The sequence below is a fragment of the Periplaneta americana genome, chromosome 9 (genome assembly GCF_040183065.1).
Source record: "Periplaneta americana isolate PAMFEO1 chromosome 9, P.americana_PAMFEO1_priV1, whole genome shotgun sequence".
Classification (NCBI taxonomy): domain Eukaryota; kingdom Metazoa; phylum Arthropoda; class Insecta; order Blattodea; family Blattidae; genus Periplaneta; species Periplaneta americana.
Window position 1 is genome coordinate 170,736,117 of NC_091125.1, and position 17,148 is coordinate 170,753,264.

Sequence of the window (17,148 nt, forward strand, 5' to 3'; positions counted from 1 at the left end):
TTAGGGGACTGATATATTCCAATTCTATGCAGGTGTTTGGCCAAACAATCATGGCCTGTTGCCAATCTAAATGCAGCTACAGACGATTTTCGTGGTAAATCGGGAATTAACTGTGGATTTTGATGTCTAGGATATGTGGGACAGATGAAAATGTTTCAAGTGCTAGGAAATAGACTTTCCTGTTTATTTCACACTTCACACTAAAAGGGGTGAAAATAATCATATTTAGGTTTTGGTCACATTTTGTTTTCAGAGAAAATAATAAATGTCACGATTATACACCATGTTTCAAAATTGAATCGGTCACTGTTAAAAGGCACTAACTTAGTTCTTGACGAAATGGAGAATGTGACACATTTCCTGTTTCTTCTCGCACGACTACTGGCAACTAATCTGAACCCCATTTGTTTGCAGAATACCACGCTTCTAGTCAACAATGAAACCGTTGTGAGTCACAATATTAACGACAATCCAGACTTCTCAATGTACCAGACTGTATATGCGGCCATGATTGCTGTCATCCTTGGCACCAGTTTCATAAGAGGAGTGATCTTCACCAAGGTACGAGACCCACTGCCTCAAAGAGGTGTGTGAAGTTTGCAGACGAGCGTCAGGAAGGTACAAAGGCTCTCAGCCTCTGATGGTGCGACATTAAGTCTCACGTTGGTGAGAGCATAAGGTTTCGAAATTAATAATTGAATAATTGATTGTCAAACTCTTGAATAGGTAGTGCTTACTCAGTTGTAGGACAGAGGAAATATGGGCGACTAAGGAATCGACAAAATTTCACATAAAAAATTGACAAATTATTCATTTCAGTTAATGAAAATCCTTATGTAAATAGTATGCGACCTTTGATGTCTGAACTTAATTCTTCCTGTCAACATCTAAGTCTCCCTTGTCCAGTTGAACTTCGTAAATCTGTGACTAGGAAATTAAGGGGGGAATTAAGAAATGCAGAATTCGAATCTTGGAAAGTAATGCCTGGAAGAGGCAGAGGTGTGGAATTGTACAGCCAAGTACCTAAAGCCAACGCCTGGATTTTTAATAAGTCTGGACTATCTACATCGGAATGGGTAACCTGCCTCAAAATGAACGCCAATCTAGCAGCAGTTAGAGGAGTACCTGGTCGCTCTTTGGACGGATCCCGGTGCAGACATGGCTGCCCGGAGACTGAAACCCTTGCCCACGTCCTAGGTCAGTGTAACAGAGGTTTACACCTCCGAAATGCCAGACACCATCATGTTCGATCCTTAATTGCAACTGCTTTAAGAAAAAAGTCTTGGATAGTAGAAGAGGAAGTTTTTTGCCTTGCTACTAATGGCTCCTCTAGACGTATTGACATCATAGCGTATTCCCAGACTACCAAGAAAGGATATATAATTGATCCTACCATAAGGATTGAAACGGGGAGTAGCCAGCCGGAGGATGTCAATCAAGAAAAGATCAACATTTATCTGCCAACAGTTGATTACTTCAAAGCAAAATACCAGCTTGAAGACATTGAGGTGATTGGTCTTCTTATTGGAGCTCGTGGTGTGATTCCCAAGTTCTTTGAGAGCTTCAGGAAGACTTTTGAACTACCACAGACACTTACTGCTGACATCATAACTTCAGTTTTGAAGCGCTCTTGCCAAATTTTGAGTCATCATATTCACTCTGTTTAATTTTTTTTTTTTCTTTTCTTCACTTTATAATTCATATATGTTTATTTTAATTTTCTTTCTACAAAATTTATGTAAACATTTAATATTGTAAAATTCATGTAGGAGAGTATACTGAGTCCTTCTGGACTACCTCCAAAAGAAATAGCCTACTTATATAAAATGAAACTGTTCTGCAGTTGGCAGTTAGACTTTTAATTAAGAATACGGTATTTTGAGACAGATTTTGCCTCATATAATAATTTTTCATCATAAAGATTTCCTGTATGAGTAGTTAATAATTACTGCAATTTGCAGCTCTGATTTGATTATATATTGCATGTTGCACTTCTGTTTTGAACATCTATCCACTTTATTTTTCATGAAAGAAAACACTCTCTGTATGAACATTACTACCTGGTGTACTTAGAACAAAAGTCACGGTTTTTTTTTTTTTTTCAAATTTGTAACAATATTGTTTCATTTTAAACCCATTTCTGGCAAGCATTACCTCCTATAGAGACTGCGTATTTTAGTGCATCTCTGGAACAAAATTCATCATATAAATCATTTCATTTTGGGCAAAATTAAATGTTTGAAATAAAAATATTTACGTTATCTAAAAATAAAGGAGAAAAATGCTCGAAAAGAAAAAAAATACTGGAGCTGGGAGACTTAAAAGTTAGGGCTAAATGCCAGAGACCCAGGGAAATATGGGAGTATTGACGAACATATGTAACAGACTAGCATTCACAGAAGAAAGCTCTTTCCACATAAGCTCCATTGTTTCTTAATGCAATATTACAAGCGAGTTTTCACAGCGTTTCAGTTAGTAAAAGCAGCTATGTTTATCAATCTGCTTTGAAGATATAAATATGTAGACATATGGAAATAAAATTTGGAGCTCCCTTATTGTATGTTTTGCTTACAACACACAAGATGCAGTAAACAAGAGCCCCTGTATATATGCTGCTTGTGGACAGTCGTGTGAAATTGTTGCCTACATACAGGTGGACTCCCATCAAGACTATAGTCCCGTCGCTCTAATTTCCGGCAGCCAATCACGTTGCAGATCGGCTACATTTAAATGTGTGCATCTTGTGAATCGCTGATAATGACGTCATGCATTTCCTAAAGCTCGATAAATACTTAATATAATCGCCCGCCATTTTGGCTCTTTCGTTGGCGTTCGCAGAAAGCACACGAGGACGTTATTTGCCACTCAATTATTTGCTGAATTACAGTGCGTTTGATTTATTATCATAGGAGCTACGACATGATAATGTTTAACGGTGTGGCAAATAGATTCCTCATCTGGTAGTTCGGTAACGAAAGAACAAAAATGGCGAACGATACTACCTCCTAGACTTTATAGAGCCTTCACTTCCTAAGACATAAGCAAAAAGGAGGAGTCACGCCGGGAATAACAGCGTCGCGACTATAGCTCCAAATTTTAATTCCGTAACAGTATGCACTTTGGGGGGGGGGGGGGGAGATTTTCACAAGAACTCAGTATCAGTTATCTTCGTAAGGAAAAGTCTGTAGTACATTGTTCATCTCTGCTCAACAAGATAAACTCTCATTTCGGAGTTTAGTACCACTAACGGACTTTTTAAGTTAAGTTCAAGTTCCTTCCAAATTCTTTGATCCCTCTGATAGTTCCATTCTTTCGAGATGCTACCTCACTGATATTGAATGCTCTTAGTAGCTGAATGAAGCACTACTCAAACACTGTTATGCAGGTCACACTGCGTGCATCGACACATCTGCACAACAAGCTGTTTCGCAAGATGATGAGAAGTCCCATGCTGTTCTTTGAGACTACACCAGTTGGCCGCATCCAGAATCTCTTCTCCAGGGACATGGATGAAGGTAAGAGAACACAAGCACTGTATTCGGCTAAGGAGTTTTTTCTGGTTCCCCCAGCAAAAATAATGTGTACATTCCTGACTATTTCATGAAAAATATCTCCGAAAAAGTAAATTTCAATACAAATATTAGGTAGTCCATGATGTTTTTATGGCAACGAAAGAATTGTTTTCGTTGCTTACCAGGAGACGAGCAAGGTGAATGTGCTCTGTACTGAAGCTATTCAAAGAATGTATATTATTTTAATGTACCGAAGTAGCCTACATATGATATTTCCATGCAGATATTCTGCGTCATCATACGATGAAAGAGTAATGGAATGGAGAAAAATTCTCTCCGGCACCGGGATTTGAACCCGGGTTTTCAGCTCTATGTGCTGACGCTTTATCCACTAAGCCACACCGGATACCCATCCCGGTGTCGGACAGAATCGTCTCAGTTTAAGTTCCAACTCTTGGGTTCCCTCTAGTGGCCGCCCTCTGCACTACGTCATGTATGTCTATGAACGTAGGACCGAAGTCCACACATGTGCTGAGGTGCACTCGTTATGAGTGACTAGTTGGCCGGGATCCGACGGAATAAGCGCCGTCTTAAATCACAAAGTGATTTACGCATATCATATATATTATTTTAATGTACCGAAGTACATATGATATTTCCATGCAGATATTCTGCGTCATCATACGATGAAAGAGTAATGGAATGGAGAAAAATTCTCTCCGGCACCGGGATTTGAACCCGGGTTTTCAGCTCTACGTGCTGACGCTTTATCCACTAGGCCACACCAGATACCCATCCCGGTGTCGGACAGAATCGTCTCAGTTTAAGTTCCAACTCTTGGGTTCCCTCTAGTGGCCGCCCTCTGCACTACGTCATGTATGTCTATGAACGTAGGACCGAAGTCCACACATGTGCTGAGGTGCACTCGTTATGAGTGACTAGTTGGCCGGGATCCGACGGAATAAGCGCCGTCTTAAATCACTTCGTGATTTACGCACATCATATATATTATTTTAATGTACCGAAGTACATATGATATTTCCATGCAGATATTCTGCGTCATCATATGATGAAAGAGTAATGGAACGGAGAAAAATTCTCTCCGGCACTGGGATTTGAACCCGGGTTTTCAGCTCTACGTGCTGATGCTTTATCCACTAAGCCACACCAGATACCCACCCCGGCATCGGACAGAATCGTCTCAGTTTAAGTTCCAACTCTTGGGTTCCCTCTAGTGGCCTCCCTCTGCACTACGTCATATATGTCTATGAACGTAGGACTGAAGTCCACACATGTGCTGAGGTGCATCGTTATGAGTTGGAACTCAAACTGAGACGATTCTGTCCGACGCTGGGGTGGGTATCCGGTGTGGCTTAGTGGATAAAGCATCAGCACGTAGAGCTGAAAACCCGGGTTCAAATCCGAGCGCCAGAGAGAATTTTTCTCCATTCCATTACTCTTTCATCGTATTCAAAGAATGATACTGAGTGGCAGATTCATTGTTACCAGCACCATTAACACACTCGTCATCTTGATGTCATGTACAGAACTAGTAACACTTCATTATCACACTCAAAGAGGAAATGCTTTTGAGATCACCGATTTTGGTGATGGATTTTCAGATGGAAGTTAATTATGTAAAGCTAGATATAGCAATATTTTATATGAGACTCAAAGGTTTTGGAGATTTCGTAACGAAATTTGCGATCCTCAGCTTCTTTAGTTAATGTAGCTACCTTCTTCTGTCTAGTAGCTTAGAGAGGATCCAAGTTTGAAACCTGTTCAGTTAATTTCTCCCCCTTCCCCCTTTTCCACCATGTTATTCAACATTTAGATTTATAACTGTCATTTATTTATGGAAGATTTTCTTGAATGTTTGTTCCCAATGGCTAGAAACCGCTTTTTTCGTGTTTGCTACAAAACCGACCTTTATTAAATTTACCTCAAAATGCTTGGGAAACTGTTTCTAGGTGTTATGTATGTCAGTGAACCGAAATTGAATCAGTCAATCTTCTTAATGTATCCAGCTGTTTGCTGACAACATAAAGTCCACTATAGTCCACTGTAGTCTATTCAATTGTTTTTCACGAGAAATGAGGGGTATTTTGATCGGTGTTCATTATAGATGCCTGTTGCTAGTAGCCAGAGTTGGGGTGTAGTCAATATATACTGCAGGGCTGTGTCTTCTGCAACTGGTACTGATGATTTTAATTTACTTCTTTTGTGGTTTATGGATGGACAGTATAGAAGAATGTGTTCCAGATCTTCATCATAATTATTACACCACAGACAAGTAGGATTATCAGAAATGTGAAATCGGTGTAGGTACAATTGAGTGACAATGTGACCTGTTCTGGCTCTTGTTAAAAATGTTTGAACATGTCTGGACAAGTTTTTGTACATTTCCAGGTCATTTGGTTTCTTTTGTACAGACTGTAAAATTTTTCCTTTGTCAGAAGAGAGCCAATTGTTAATCCATAGGTTTGTAAAATGAAACTTTACTGAAGCAAAAGCATTGGATAGAGATATCACTTGAAGAGGTGTTGGTTGCAAATATGTTGCCTGTTTTGCAATATTATAGACTTTCTCGTTTCCAGGTATACCACAATGACTAGGTATCCATTGAAATGTTATTTCCTTTTGGAGTTCTTTTAGTTTAATTAGTTGTTTCTGAATTGGAATAATTCTATGTGCATATAGGTTTGGTACATATTTAATTATATTAAATATAGCCCCTTTGGAGTTGGTAAGTATGCAAATAGATTTTTCAGAAATTCGAGTAACACACTGAAGAGCAGCATCAATAGCTAGCAATTCAGTGTCAAGACTGGAGGAGGATGAACATGGTATGAAATAACTTTCTTGATATTTTGGAATATAATACCCTACTCCTGATGTCCCATTATTAGGATTTAGAGATCCATCTGTATAAATTTGAAGGTGAACCGAAATTGAGGTGTAGGTTTCTTTTTTGCGAAATTGTCAAAATTATCAATTTCATGCAAGTAATAGCGCTAAATTACGATGTTCGTTTTTTATCTTCATTTTGATTCTTCAGGATTTGAAACGAGATCTCAGACGTGCAAAGTGAAGTGCTGTTGTTGCTTGCAGTGGACACGCGCCTGCCCATCACTGTCGAGAGCATCATGCAGAATGTGTGGATCGTGCTGTTTGCCGTGCTCTTCGTGTGCCTGGTTTTCCCCTGGTTCATTATTCCATTGCTCATTCTTGCTGTCATCTATTATATCATCAGCAAAATATTCAGGTGAGTCTTCGGTACAGTGACCTTATTTTCTAAGCTGCTGTTGATTTGCAATATACTCGTTTCATATCATCTTGCTGTTTGTATAACATTTTTCATATTTACTGTGTGAGACTGTGTATCTCATTTCATGATTCATAAAACATATATTAGCTGGGTGGGTGCATCTGTGCAAGAGGCCTGAATCTTCTATTTGTTAAGATTAGAGTTGACAGCAATTCGGAAGGCAGTAGTCTGCTAGCGTTTGCTTCGAGAGAGACAGATAGTGAGGGCAAGGCAGCGTACAACATTGCCACATCGTACTTCACGCGCACGTGCAATACAAATAGTGCAGGAGAGAATTTAAATTATCAAAAGACAGGACTTTATCCGTTGATTACTGTAAGCATGACACCAAACAAACCCTCTTTCCTTCAATAACAATATTCTTTGACGGTTCTCAATCCCACACCACATGCTTCTGCAGTAGTTTCTTGTACGTTGGCAACGTTGCTGTCAGCATCAAGATGGCCGGTAGCGTTCTGCTCATCAACGTTTTTAAAATAATTATACACCTTAAACACTATTTTCCGCACCTGCCTGTGCAATACTTGTCTTTTTACAGTCTCTTCTTCCATTTATTTATCTTACATGTACACAGTAAATGTTAGTTTTACTTTTTCAGTGTATTGAAACATTCACATGTGAACAAACGAACTCTGGAAGTACTTGTTATAGACTGATTCTGATTGGTTCTACTGTACTAGTTTGTGACGTCACATACCAGAAATGCTACGGTGCATATAGCAGCCGACTGCCTTCTGAAATGGCGTCTAGTCTAGTAACATAGTGTTTTAACCTTTATCTTGATGGGTTGGAGGATGAGCAGTTCATAGGGGTGTGGTTTTATGGTAATTATTTTACCCTGATTTCGTTGATTCAAATGGTTTGACTTTGGTGAATATTTCGTTTTTTTTTTTTAAAAAAAAGGCTATTTTGTGCATATTTCGCACCTTAAAGAAACTTAAAAATAATACAATATTTTTTTTAATTGTTATTGAGACAATCCTTTTGAAACTAACAGAAAATTGTTTGCATCATTCATTAAATTCATAATTCAATTTTATTTAACTGTGAGGGGGTTACAGCACTGCCTTCTTGATCTCACGAAGGCATTTGTTGTAGGAAAGAGAAGTAACAGTTGTCTGCTTGCGCTACTTCCTGCAAGTAGTCCCTGAATCTCTGCGTTGCCAGATGTCACATGCATGTAATGCTGAACAGTAAAATATTATGTAGAAATGTTCATTGTATATTTTATAACAAAGAAAATTGTCACTTTTTATTTGGAAGAAAGAGTCATTTTCCGTGCGAATTCTCAATGAAATCTGTTTTTTGTTGAAAATATTTTGATTATGAAGTAATTTCGTGGATTTCTTTCAATTTCGCGAAAATTCGTGGATATAGAGTGAGATTAATTGTGTACACTCGGGTTTTCGTCTGAAGCCAACCCGGCTATCAAGGTGTTGGTTACCACGAGGACACATGCGCATCTCCGGGACTTTTAGGTCTACAATCCTACTGTTACAATGCTTAAAAGTTAAAGTACTTACCAAGCTCACATTTGTTGCTCAAAATATCCTCCATTTACTGCAACACACATTTGACATCTTTTAACGAAATTTGCAGTCACTCTCGCAAGTTTTTAAGCACTGATAGAATTTATTGCAGCTTGTGGCCTTAATTCCAGGACTAGGGAATTCTGTAGAACCTTAATTTAAGTAATTTTCTCGCTACACGGGCAGAACTTTTACTTATTCCAGTTTTCTGTTCTAAATGTCTGAGGGATTTTTGAGGAATGTTTTCCAATCTTTCTCTTCTGACAGAACACGGTGTTCTCTTTTCGGTTTTTCATCATTTACCAAACCTGTCCGCATGACCTTCTTGTAAAGTCTCCTTATTGTACTGGCAGCTGGAACAGATTTCTCTGAGAACTTTTCCCGAAATTTGCATCTTGTCACCTCACAAGATTTTCGTTTCCGTATGTACGTATTGTATAGATAAGTACGTTCACGTAATGAATAAGTCATTACAACAGTAGCCTACACGGAGCACTTTAAACTTAACTTGAACTTTTAAGAGTACAACTTTCACTGCCAACTTACTTCTCACAACACAACATAACACAACTAAAGTGAAACTGCAGTGTCACTCATTGCTTGCTCGTGCTGAGAATGTGGACTATTCCCGGTCATCATGCCATCTCTTGGCCGGGAACAGCTCCTGCAAAACCCGAGCGTCCCCAACTAACCTCACTGTATTTCACGTAATTTGAACTTTCATCAAGGGATCTGCATTTTCCATGCATAAAATTACATTTTTAACACATTTCGCGTATATGTTTAATATCAAAAAATCACATCCCTAGCAATTCAGCAGAATGTGTTGTAAGGTTTCATTCTATATGTAGAATAGTCAGTAACATTGAAACGATATAAATATGATTTGGTTGTAGAGTGTTGTATCCTCCCTTTTTAAAATAAAGCTTCTCTGTTAATTTTCATGTAATTAATATCATTCTAGTTTTATAGAATAGAATAGAGTGTAGATCTTTCTTAATTTTGTACCAATGAACTGTATGATGGAGATAATGTAAACACTGCTTCTACTGGGTGTTCAGTTCAAAGTGTGTCATGGCTTGCTGTATGCTGTCATATGGCTAGTCGATGAGCCTAGAGAATTCAATCTTCGTACACTTCCGCAGAGGTGTATTACCTATGTGTCAGAGAAGTTGCCTAGCAAGTACGGCGTTCATTCTGAAGAGTACTTACTGATATGTACGGTAACGCCGGTAGTGGCAGGAATGTGAACTATTTGGAAACGTGCTGAGGTGGGTTTTTTTTTTTTACTGTCAGGATATGGGGGAGAGGGTTAAGACGATTACTTACGTATTTGTTGACATTAACTTGGACGGTCAACATGGACACGGAGCATTTAATTTGTGTTGTGGAATGTTGCCGTACGCAACCGATGATAACAAATACCCTGTGTACGACTTGGCCGCGCAAAACACAGTTCGAAAGAGGTTATGGTAGCACACAGACCGTACAGGCCGCCATCTGTTGCTAAGACGTTCAAGTTATACCGTACACGTTCTCAAGTTCAGATTGAACGCCTTGATTAATAGGCAACTTCTCTGACATAAAAGCTGAAACTCGCTTCAAATCGCTGACTCACAACAGTGATGTCATGATACACTTTGAAATTAACACCCAGTATATGATCTAATGTCAGAGGATTCGAAGTGTTTTTCCATAATATATAAGAACTTCTCAGCACAATCATTTACTGAACTCTTTACGATAATAAAATGTTTCTTATATTACTGTGTTTTAGAAGAGTAGTATTTTAGGCTTAATTTAAGACACTAATTTTATTATTATTATTTTTTCTTTCCATCTGCTTCTTGTCTTACGGATTACGCTCAACATCTGTATGTATAATATGTATAAATTTTCTTGTATTTCCCAAATATACTGTTACATTTATTAATCTATGTACAGAAATTTAGTATCTCAAGATGGCTACACATCAAGCCGAAACTAGCCAACTAACGTAAATTACCACCATAGTTCAATATTAACATTGGAAAGTTGTTTCTACAACAAATTTACCAAATCTTAAGAAATTTATAACTTATTGCAGTCCTTAATTATGTTATTTCGTATTGTTAAATTTGAACACAGAAACAAATATTAAATAATTATCATCCAATTTTATTGTACAGAGAGATCAGATGAGGTTTGGACAGGAGTGACCGGTTTTCACTGTGTGCTGCTGACGCACTCAGGCAAGGAATGCACAGTGTATAGTTGCTGTGATATAACCGTACAAGTTTCCATAACTTTTTTAAAAGTGTCTTACTTACCAGCTTTATTGATGGAGGTGCTGAAACTGGCCACCTTCGTCGTCCACACACTTTTGGCATCTCTTTATGAAATAATGAATGTGGGTCTATTAGTCTGTTATGAATATTATTCAGCATCCACTCACAAAATGCGGGCTATGTGCAGGATCACCCAGTTGAAGAGAATGTGTCTTAGTTATTTTATATGGCTGCACCTTTAACAGTTTTGTAGCTTTTTGCCCAGAGCCATAAGAAATTCGTACATGTTGCAAAATGCGCCTAAGTGATTTTCTAGGAGACTGTTCCAATCGATGACCAGTGTCAACTAATGTTTCTTCTGCGAGAACCTACGCTGTCTGTTTTGTTTCTTAGGCTGAACACTTCTCGTTGTCTGAAATTATAAAGATTATGGACTGTTGTACGTGATGGAATTTTTACACCCGGGAATCGTGTTTCAAACTGCCTTCGTACTGGGTTAACACAATGAATCATAAATATAGTGGCTTGTGCAGCAAATCCTGCAAACTAAGTTCATTAGACGTTCAAATAAAATTTGTTCAGATTTATTTTTAATGAAGAATACCAGACATTTTGAAAGTTATTTGCTTCCACTCCCTCTGAATGTTTTTTTAATGCCAAATACTTTTTCTTGAACATATCCACCTTCAGTTTTTGAGTTTCAGCGCGAAAATGCAAGTAACAATGTCAGGACGATCAGTGGGTTTTTCATGTGGGAGTAAAGAAATAGCTATTTCAGGTCATAGTGGATTGTAGGTGAAAGTTAAAAAAAGGACAGGTTTGCTTTGCTTTCGAACAATAGACATAGCATCTTGGTATAGCTGCTGCATGTAGAGCTTGAAATGTAGAGGGTAAAATCATTTTATCCTACTAAGAGATCTTGCTGAAATGATCGGGAGACTACAAAATTTTATATGCCTCTTATTTTTTTTTCAGTAAATAATACCTTTTGGGTCTTTCCTTAGGAACTGTAATTTTTGCACTCTCTAGAACCAATACTGAAGACAATGACGCATATAAATATCTACTACACCACACCGGCATTAAGTATATGAAAAGGACCCAACCCCACTTGATTAATAACTATAAAATATTTGATTTTTAATAACAATGTTATTATCTTACCTAAGTTTTTTAGTTTTATATATAATATATAATAGCCCCCACTCAAATTATAGAAATTAAGATCTAATTTAAGATATTCTCTACAGCTACTTATATAATCCTAAAAGTTTCACTTTCATATAATCAATATAGCATTAATATGTATAATTAATGCAAAATAGTCACATCATGGCATTAACTATATTAATATTTCATTTCTAATGGTAATAATGTCATCGAACCACCTCAAGTTTTGTAGATTTTAATATCCAATACACAGCTGTACTCAGAAAATTACACACCACAGAATCAGACCTGTAAATTATTTTTAGTAAGGCTTGAAGTTTTTAATAACCAATTGAATTTGAGCTCTAAATATGTCAGCAATCCTGCAGGTCATGGCCTTCGTGTAATAGCCTATTGTTTATTGTAGTGTGTGTTTTGTTTTAATCTGAAATGCAATTAAGCTTAGTTTACAAAACTGACGAAAGATGGATTTTGGAAAATAGGAAAATCATGTAGGAAAACTAACGCTTCACTGAAAGTGACTATTTTTCTGAAAATCCTTGGATGCCAAGCTTCAAAATGACGAGTCATTCATTAAAATCCGTTCAGCTGTTTTCCCGTAATTTCCATTACCAGTTCAAATTATGTATATATATATATATATATAGACACACACACACACGCACGCACACTCACACACTCACACTCTCACTCTCTCACTCACTCACTCACTCACTCACTCTCTCACTCTCACACACACGTAGTTCAGTTGAAAACATTTGATTAGCCATTACTCTTACTCACACTGTCAGTTTAGATGCACAAGAAAACGCTGTATAATACTCTGTAATATGTACCATGGTACTCACCAGTCACTTGGAGACTGATTCACTGACCTTGACATGAGCCAGGATGAACACTTGCATGCTTGCGTCATTGCCTCTGCCAGCCCACCATCGCTCCTGTCCACATCTCATCTGATCGTTCTGTAGTTTATAAAATAAGCTTTGAGTTTCCAGCCTGCAAGTCGTGACGTCAGTAAAAATATTTAATTAACCCATTATTGACATCACTCTTTTCCTCAGAGTCGCAGTTCGTGACCTGAAGCGGCTAGAGAACATGTCACGAGCACCCATCTTCAGCTGGGTGGGTGCATCTGTGCAAGGCTTGTGTACAATCCACGCATTCGGCAAAGAGAGCGACTTTATCACCAGGTGAGGTGCAAGTGCTGTTTATTTCGTTCGCATTCGTAATTAATATCTAATCTTTAGCTGCAGTGTAATGGTATGAGATGGAGAGATGGCAAATTTCGACTGTGACGAGACATGGGGCAACTAAGGTGCTGCACAGCATAATGACTGACTGATTGCTTATCTGTTCCATAGCTGTATTGTTCATTCCACATGGTCTTGTCCATGATATCACTCGCCGTAGTTTGTGACTACCTTAGCAGCATGCTGTAGAAACATTTACAACAGTGGACTTGTTGAGCTGTGCAGTATCCATCTTCTGTATCCTTTCCTCTCCCCTACCAATTTCTTCTTGAATGCTTTTCCTTTTCCTCCCATGATAATTTCCTCAGATATTTCTCCCACTCTACCCTTGGTCTTCCCTTGCCCCTTTTGTTAATGTTTTCAGGAAATTCAATTCATGTGTAACAAAGAAGAAAATGAGAATTTTATGTTAATATGCTGGCGTCATTAATTGTTGTTGTTTTCTAATGCCAGGCGTTTGACAAAGTCATTTGACCTCTTGCACTCCAATATTTTTCAAAGATATTGTCATGGTTAGCCACTGACGCACAGATTTTGAGATTTTCTGAATCCATTTCTTGATTTGAGTTGCACAATGGACAGTTAGGGGACTGATATATTCCAATTCTATGCAGATGCTTGGCCAAACAGTCATGGCCTGTTGCCAATCTAAATGCATTAATTACAATAGGCCTTGGATGTCTGAAATTGTGATGTGTTTGAAAGAAAGTAGTTTCGAACGGGGCCATCATATGGAAGTAAAGGCACTTCAAGTTTAACAATAATAACATGAATGATTGATCAAATGGCAAACTTACTAGTGTTAATTATATAAGCACCTGTGTCTTACAGCTGTTTCGGTGTATACTGTACACCATCATCAGAGCCTAAGTACTAGATCTCGGCATCATCTCGACATCGCAGCAAGAGCACTGTATTATGATAATAAATGATTGAAAGAATTTTAATTTTGTTATTTAAATGTGCAAAAATTTTTATCTGATGTCAAGATGACGCCGAGATCTAGTAGGCTCTGATGATGGTGTACAGTATACACCGAAACAGCTGTAAGCTACACGTGCTTATATAATTAACACTAGCAAGTTTGCCATTTAATCAATCATTTATATTTAAGTGTTAAAAGTAGTGTACGCAAGATTCAAGATAGGTAATAACATTGTTGTTGCATCATCCTATGTAGAAATAGTGTCACGACTGTCCTTGATAACGAATTAATTCTTTAAACTGATTAATTCCATTTCGACTCGAATCTCAGCTGGAATGCACAGGTAAAATATGTCTGTAAGAAAACTTTCTCAATCTTGCATTCTCTGAAAAGACTGAAAAATTTCTTTCCTTCTAAACTGAAACAGATCTTGATACAGACCCTGGTGATGCCTTACTTTGACTATTGCGACGTTTTGTATAGTGATCTTAGTGTTGAATTGTCATTGAGGCTTCAGCGTGTTCATAATGCTTGTGTTCATTTCATTTTTAACAGCCGTCGCTATGATCATGTCTCCAAGTATTTCTTTCAATTATCTTGGCTTCGTTTACGGGAGAGACGTTCAGTTCATTCACTCTGTTTGCTGTATCAGATTTTAAATAATTCCACACCTATTTACCTAGTTCCTCGCTTCACACTTTTAGCATCCCACCACAACCATGATACACGTTCACAGCATAACCATGTTCTATCAATTCCACTCCATCAAACATCTCTCTACTCTGCTTCCTTCACAATACACACAGCTCGTTCCCGGAATTCCTGGTCACAGGAAATCAGGAGCAGTCGGAGTCTAAAATCTTTTAAGTACACTCTACTTAGAAATGTCTTTAATGAACAGAACTAGACTCTTGCGGAAATTTCTAAATAGTCTTAAATGACCAAGTTGTTATTTTTTTTATTCTCCTCTCTCTTCTTTCTTTTCTCTTTTCTTTTTTTTTTTTTTTTATTATCTTCATATATTACTTAATCATTTGTGCTTGTATGCCATTTAGTAGGACTTTGCTAATCAACATTTTATGTCTTGTCACCCATATGTATTCTCCAATTAGTATATTAACTGAATAATATATCTCAAGTAAATTAATCGTCCAATTTGTCTCGGGCATTTTAGATCTTATAAATTGTGTGTTTGTGTGTGTGTGTGTGTGTGTGTGTGTGTGTGTGTGTGTGTGTGTGTGTGTGTATTCCCCTTATGTTATGTAACTGATTTTGATTATGTGTAATTTTCTACTTTATTTTATATATTATGTAACTGATCTTGTCTATTATAATTTCCTACTATATTTATGTAATTTCTAAGTTATTTTCTTTTGTGTTGTTTTGCAATCAAATTTTGTATCTCATGTATTTGTATTATTGAAACCTGGTTGAATGGAAGAGAAGGCCTCATGGCCTTAACTCTGCCAGGCAAAATAAACCTACTACTACTACTACTACTACTACTACTACTACTACTACTACTAAGAACATCAATACAGAGTGAACCGTAAGTAATGTCATTAATTTCAGAGAGTTATTCTTTTCGTTCTGCAAAGGAATTTTACAATGTCATATTTGTTCGGATAAAAATTTTTGCACACTTAAATAACAAAACTAAAATTCTTTCAATCACTTATTATCATAATACACTGCTTTCTTAAATTGACTGAGCATATTGGGAATTAAATCAATGGCTTTTGTGCGAGATCGTGCGTATTTGCTTGGTTTCCGCACAAAACCAATCCGCGGAAAGTCTAAAATTCCACATTCAGTATTCCCAACCTAACACACATAAAAATTTCCCTCTTCTTACCGCTTAAGTGACATATTGATTTTACTGCTTTAGGCTTTTAACATATTATTTTTGGAGACGTTCAGTATAGTAATAATTATAAATTGGAAACTTACCACTGCAATTTCACCTAAATTGCACTGTTAATTATTGTTTTTAAATATTTGCAAAAATTAAGTAAACACTACAACTCCACTAAAGTTACTGCATTCGTGATGCAAGTAACATTAAGGAAGCCGTTAAAAAATCAACAAGATTCCAGACTCATCACAGACTGGGGGGAAAAAAAAGACAGACTTATATCACAGCTTGCTGGAGTATAGTAAACACAGAAAACATTTTAAAGCAACAATGTTGAAGATAGATATTTTTGTTTTCACAAATTTGCCGTCATTGAACAAAAACCAAGATGGAGATTTCATTGCAACTAATTAGAAATTCCTCTTTCAGGTATGTAATAAACGATCTTCGCACAAAATAATGTACGATATACGAGCGGTATGTTTTCTTTCAATTCTCGGAAATTAAAAAAGCTCAACTACGTTTAGCTTTTTCAAACTTTTCCTCGAACATGAAAACTTCAACATACCGCTCTTGTAACGCATATTACTATTGCAAAACACGCTATGAAATGTTTCATATAAAACAATTTTTATCTCGAAAAGGAAGCAAAAATGAGCTAAATTGTATTAAACCTTTTTGTTTGAGACATCTCAAAGAATAACCCCCTGGAATTAATGACATTACTTACGGTTCACCCTATTTATACCAGAACCATGGCATTATAAACCATTCGGCTGTTTTGTGCACAGGTTCACGAAGATGTTTGATGAGAACACGACCTGTTTGTACTTATGCTGCATCGCTATGCGGTGGCTGGCTGTCAGGATCGACACGCTGGCAGGTATGTGTTGCAAGAACTGCATGTGATTGTGGTATTTGACTCATCCCAACTTGACGATTAAACTCGTTCATTTGTACATCTGTTAATGAATATAAATATGGACAATATTGCTCAAGGAAGGAGAATTTAGAGGCTAATCATAAATGTATATACAAAATACATTACTATCATTACTTTTAAGTTCCAAATTCACTCACTCCAATACAGGTTTAAAGGAAAGGACGGAACAAGACATCCAGCTAAATTCTGAGTAGAACAAATTTAAAACAATTTTAAAATACGTAGTTTAAACAAGTTAAGTAATAAATATATTGTGACAGCGACGTGAGATTCGAACTCACGACCAGCGTCCCGCAAGAAAGCAGATCGCGCGGAGCAGGAGGGACGCGCGCGGTGGAGAGTAGTGGGGAAAGGGGCCTACACGCG

At 37.4% G+C, this 17,148-nt stretch overlaps 1 protein-coding gene and 1 non-coding gene across 6 annotated transcripts in view; one reads left to right on the forward strand and one right to left on the reverse strand.

Annotated features, from left to right (window-relative positions):
• The window catches only part of LOC138706734 (ATP-binding cassette sub-family C member 5-like), a 110,278-nt gene that overhangs the window by 76,879 nt on the left and 16,251 nt on the right, over positions 1–17,148 (forward strand). For all 5 annotated transcript variants that reach the window (XM_069836367.1, XM_069836370.1, XM_069836368.1 and 2 more), the window contains 5 exons: positions 415–561; positions 3,386–3,515; positions 6,624–6,777; positions 12,871–12,999; positions 16,631–16,722. In XM_069836367.1, coding sequence (XP_069692468.1) covers positions 415–561; positions 3,386–3,515; positions 6,624–6,777; positions 12,871–12,999; positions 16,631–16,722 — 652 coding nt within the window. The remainder of the gene's footprint in view (positions 1–414; positions 562–3,385; positions 3,516–6,623; positions 6,778–12,870; positions 13,000–16,630; positions 16,723–17,148) is intronic.
• TRNAY-AUA (transfer RNA tyrosine (anticodon AUA)) lies at positions 3,847–3,918 on the reverse strand. The gene has a single exon. It is a non-coding gene; the product is annotated as a tRNA-Tyr (tRNA).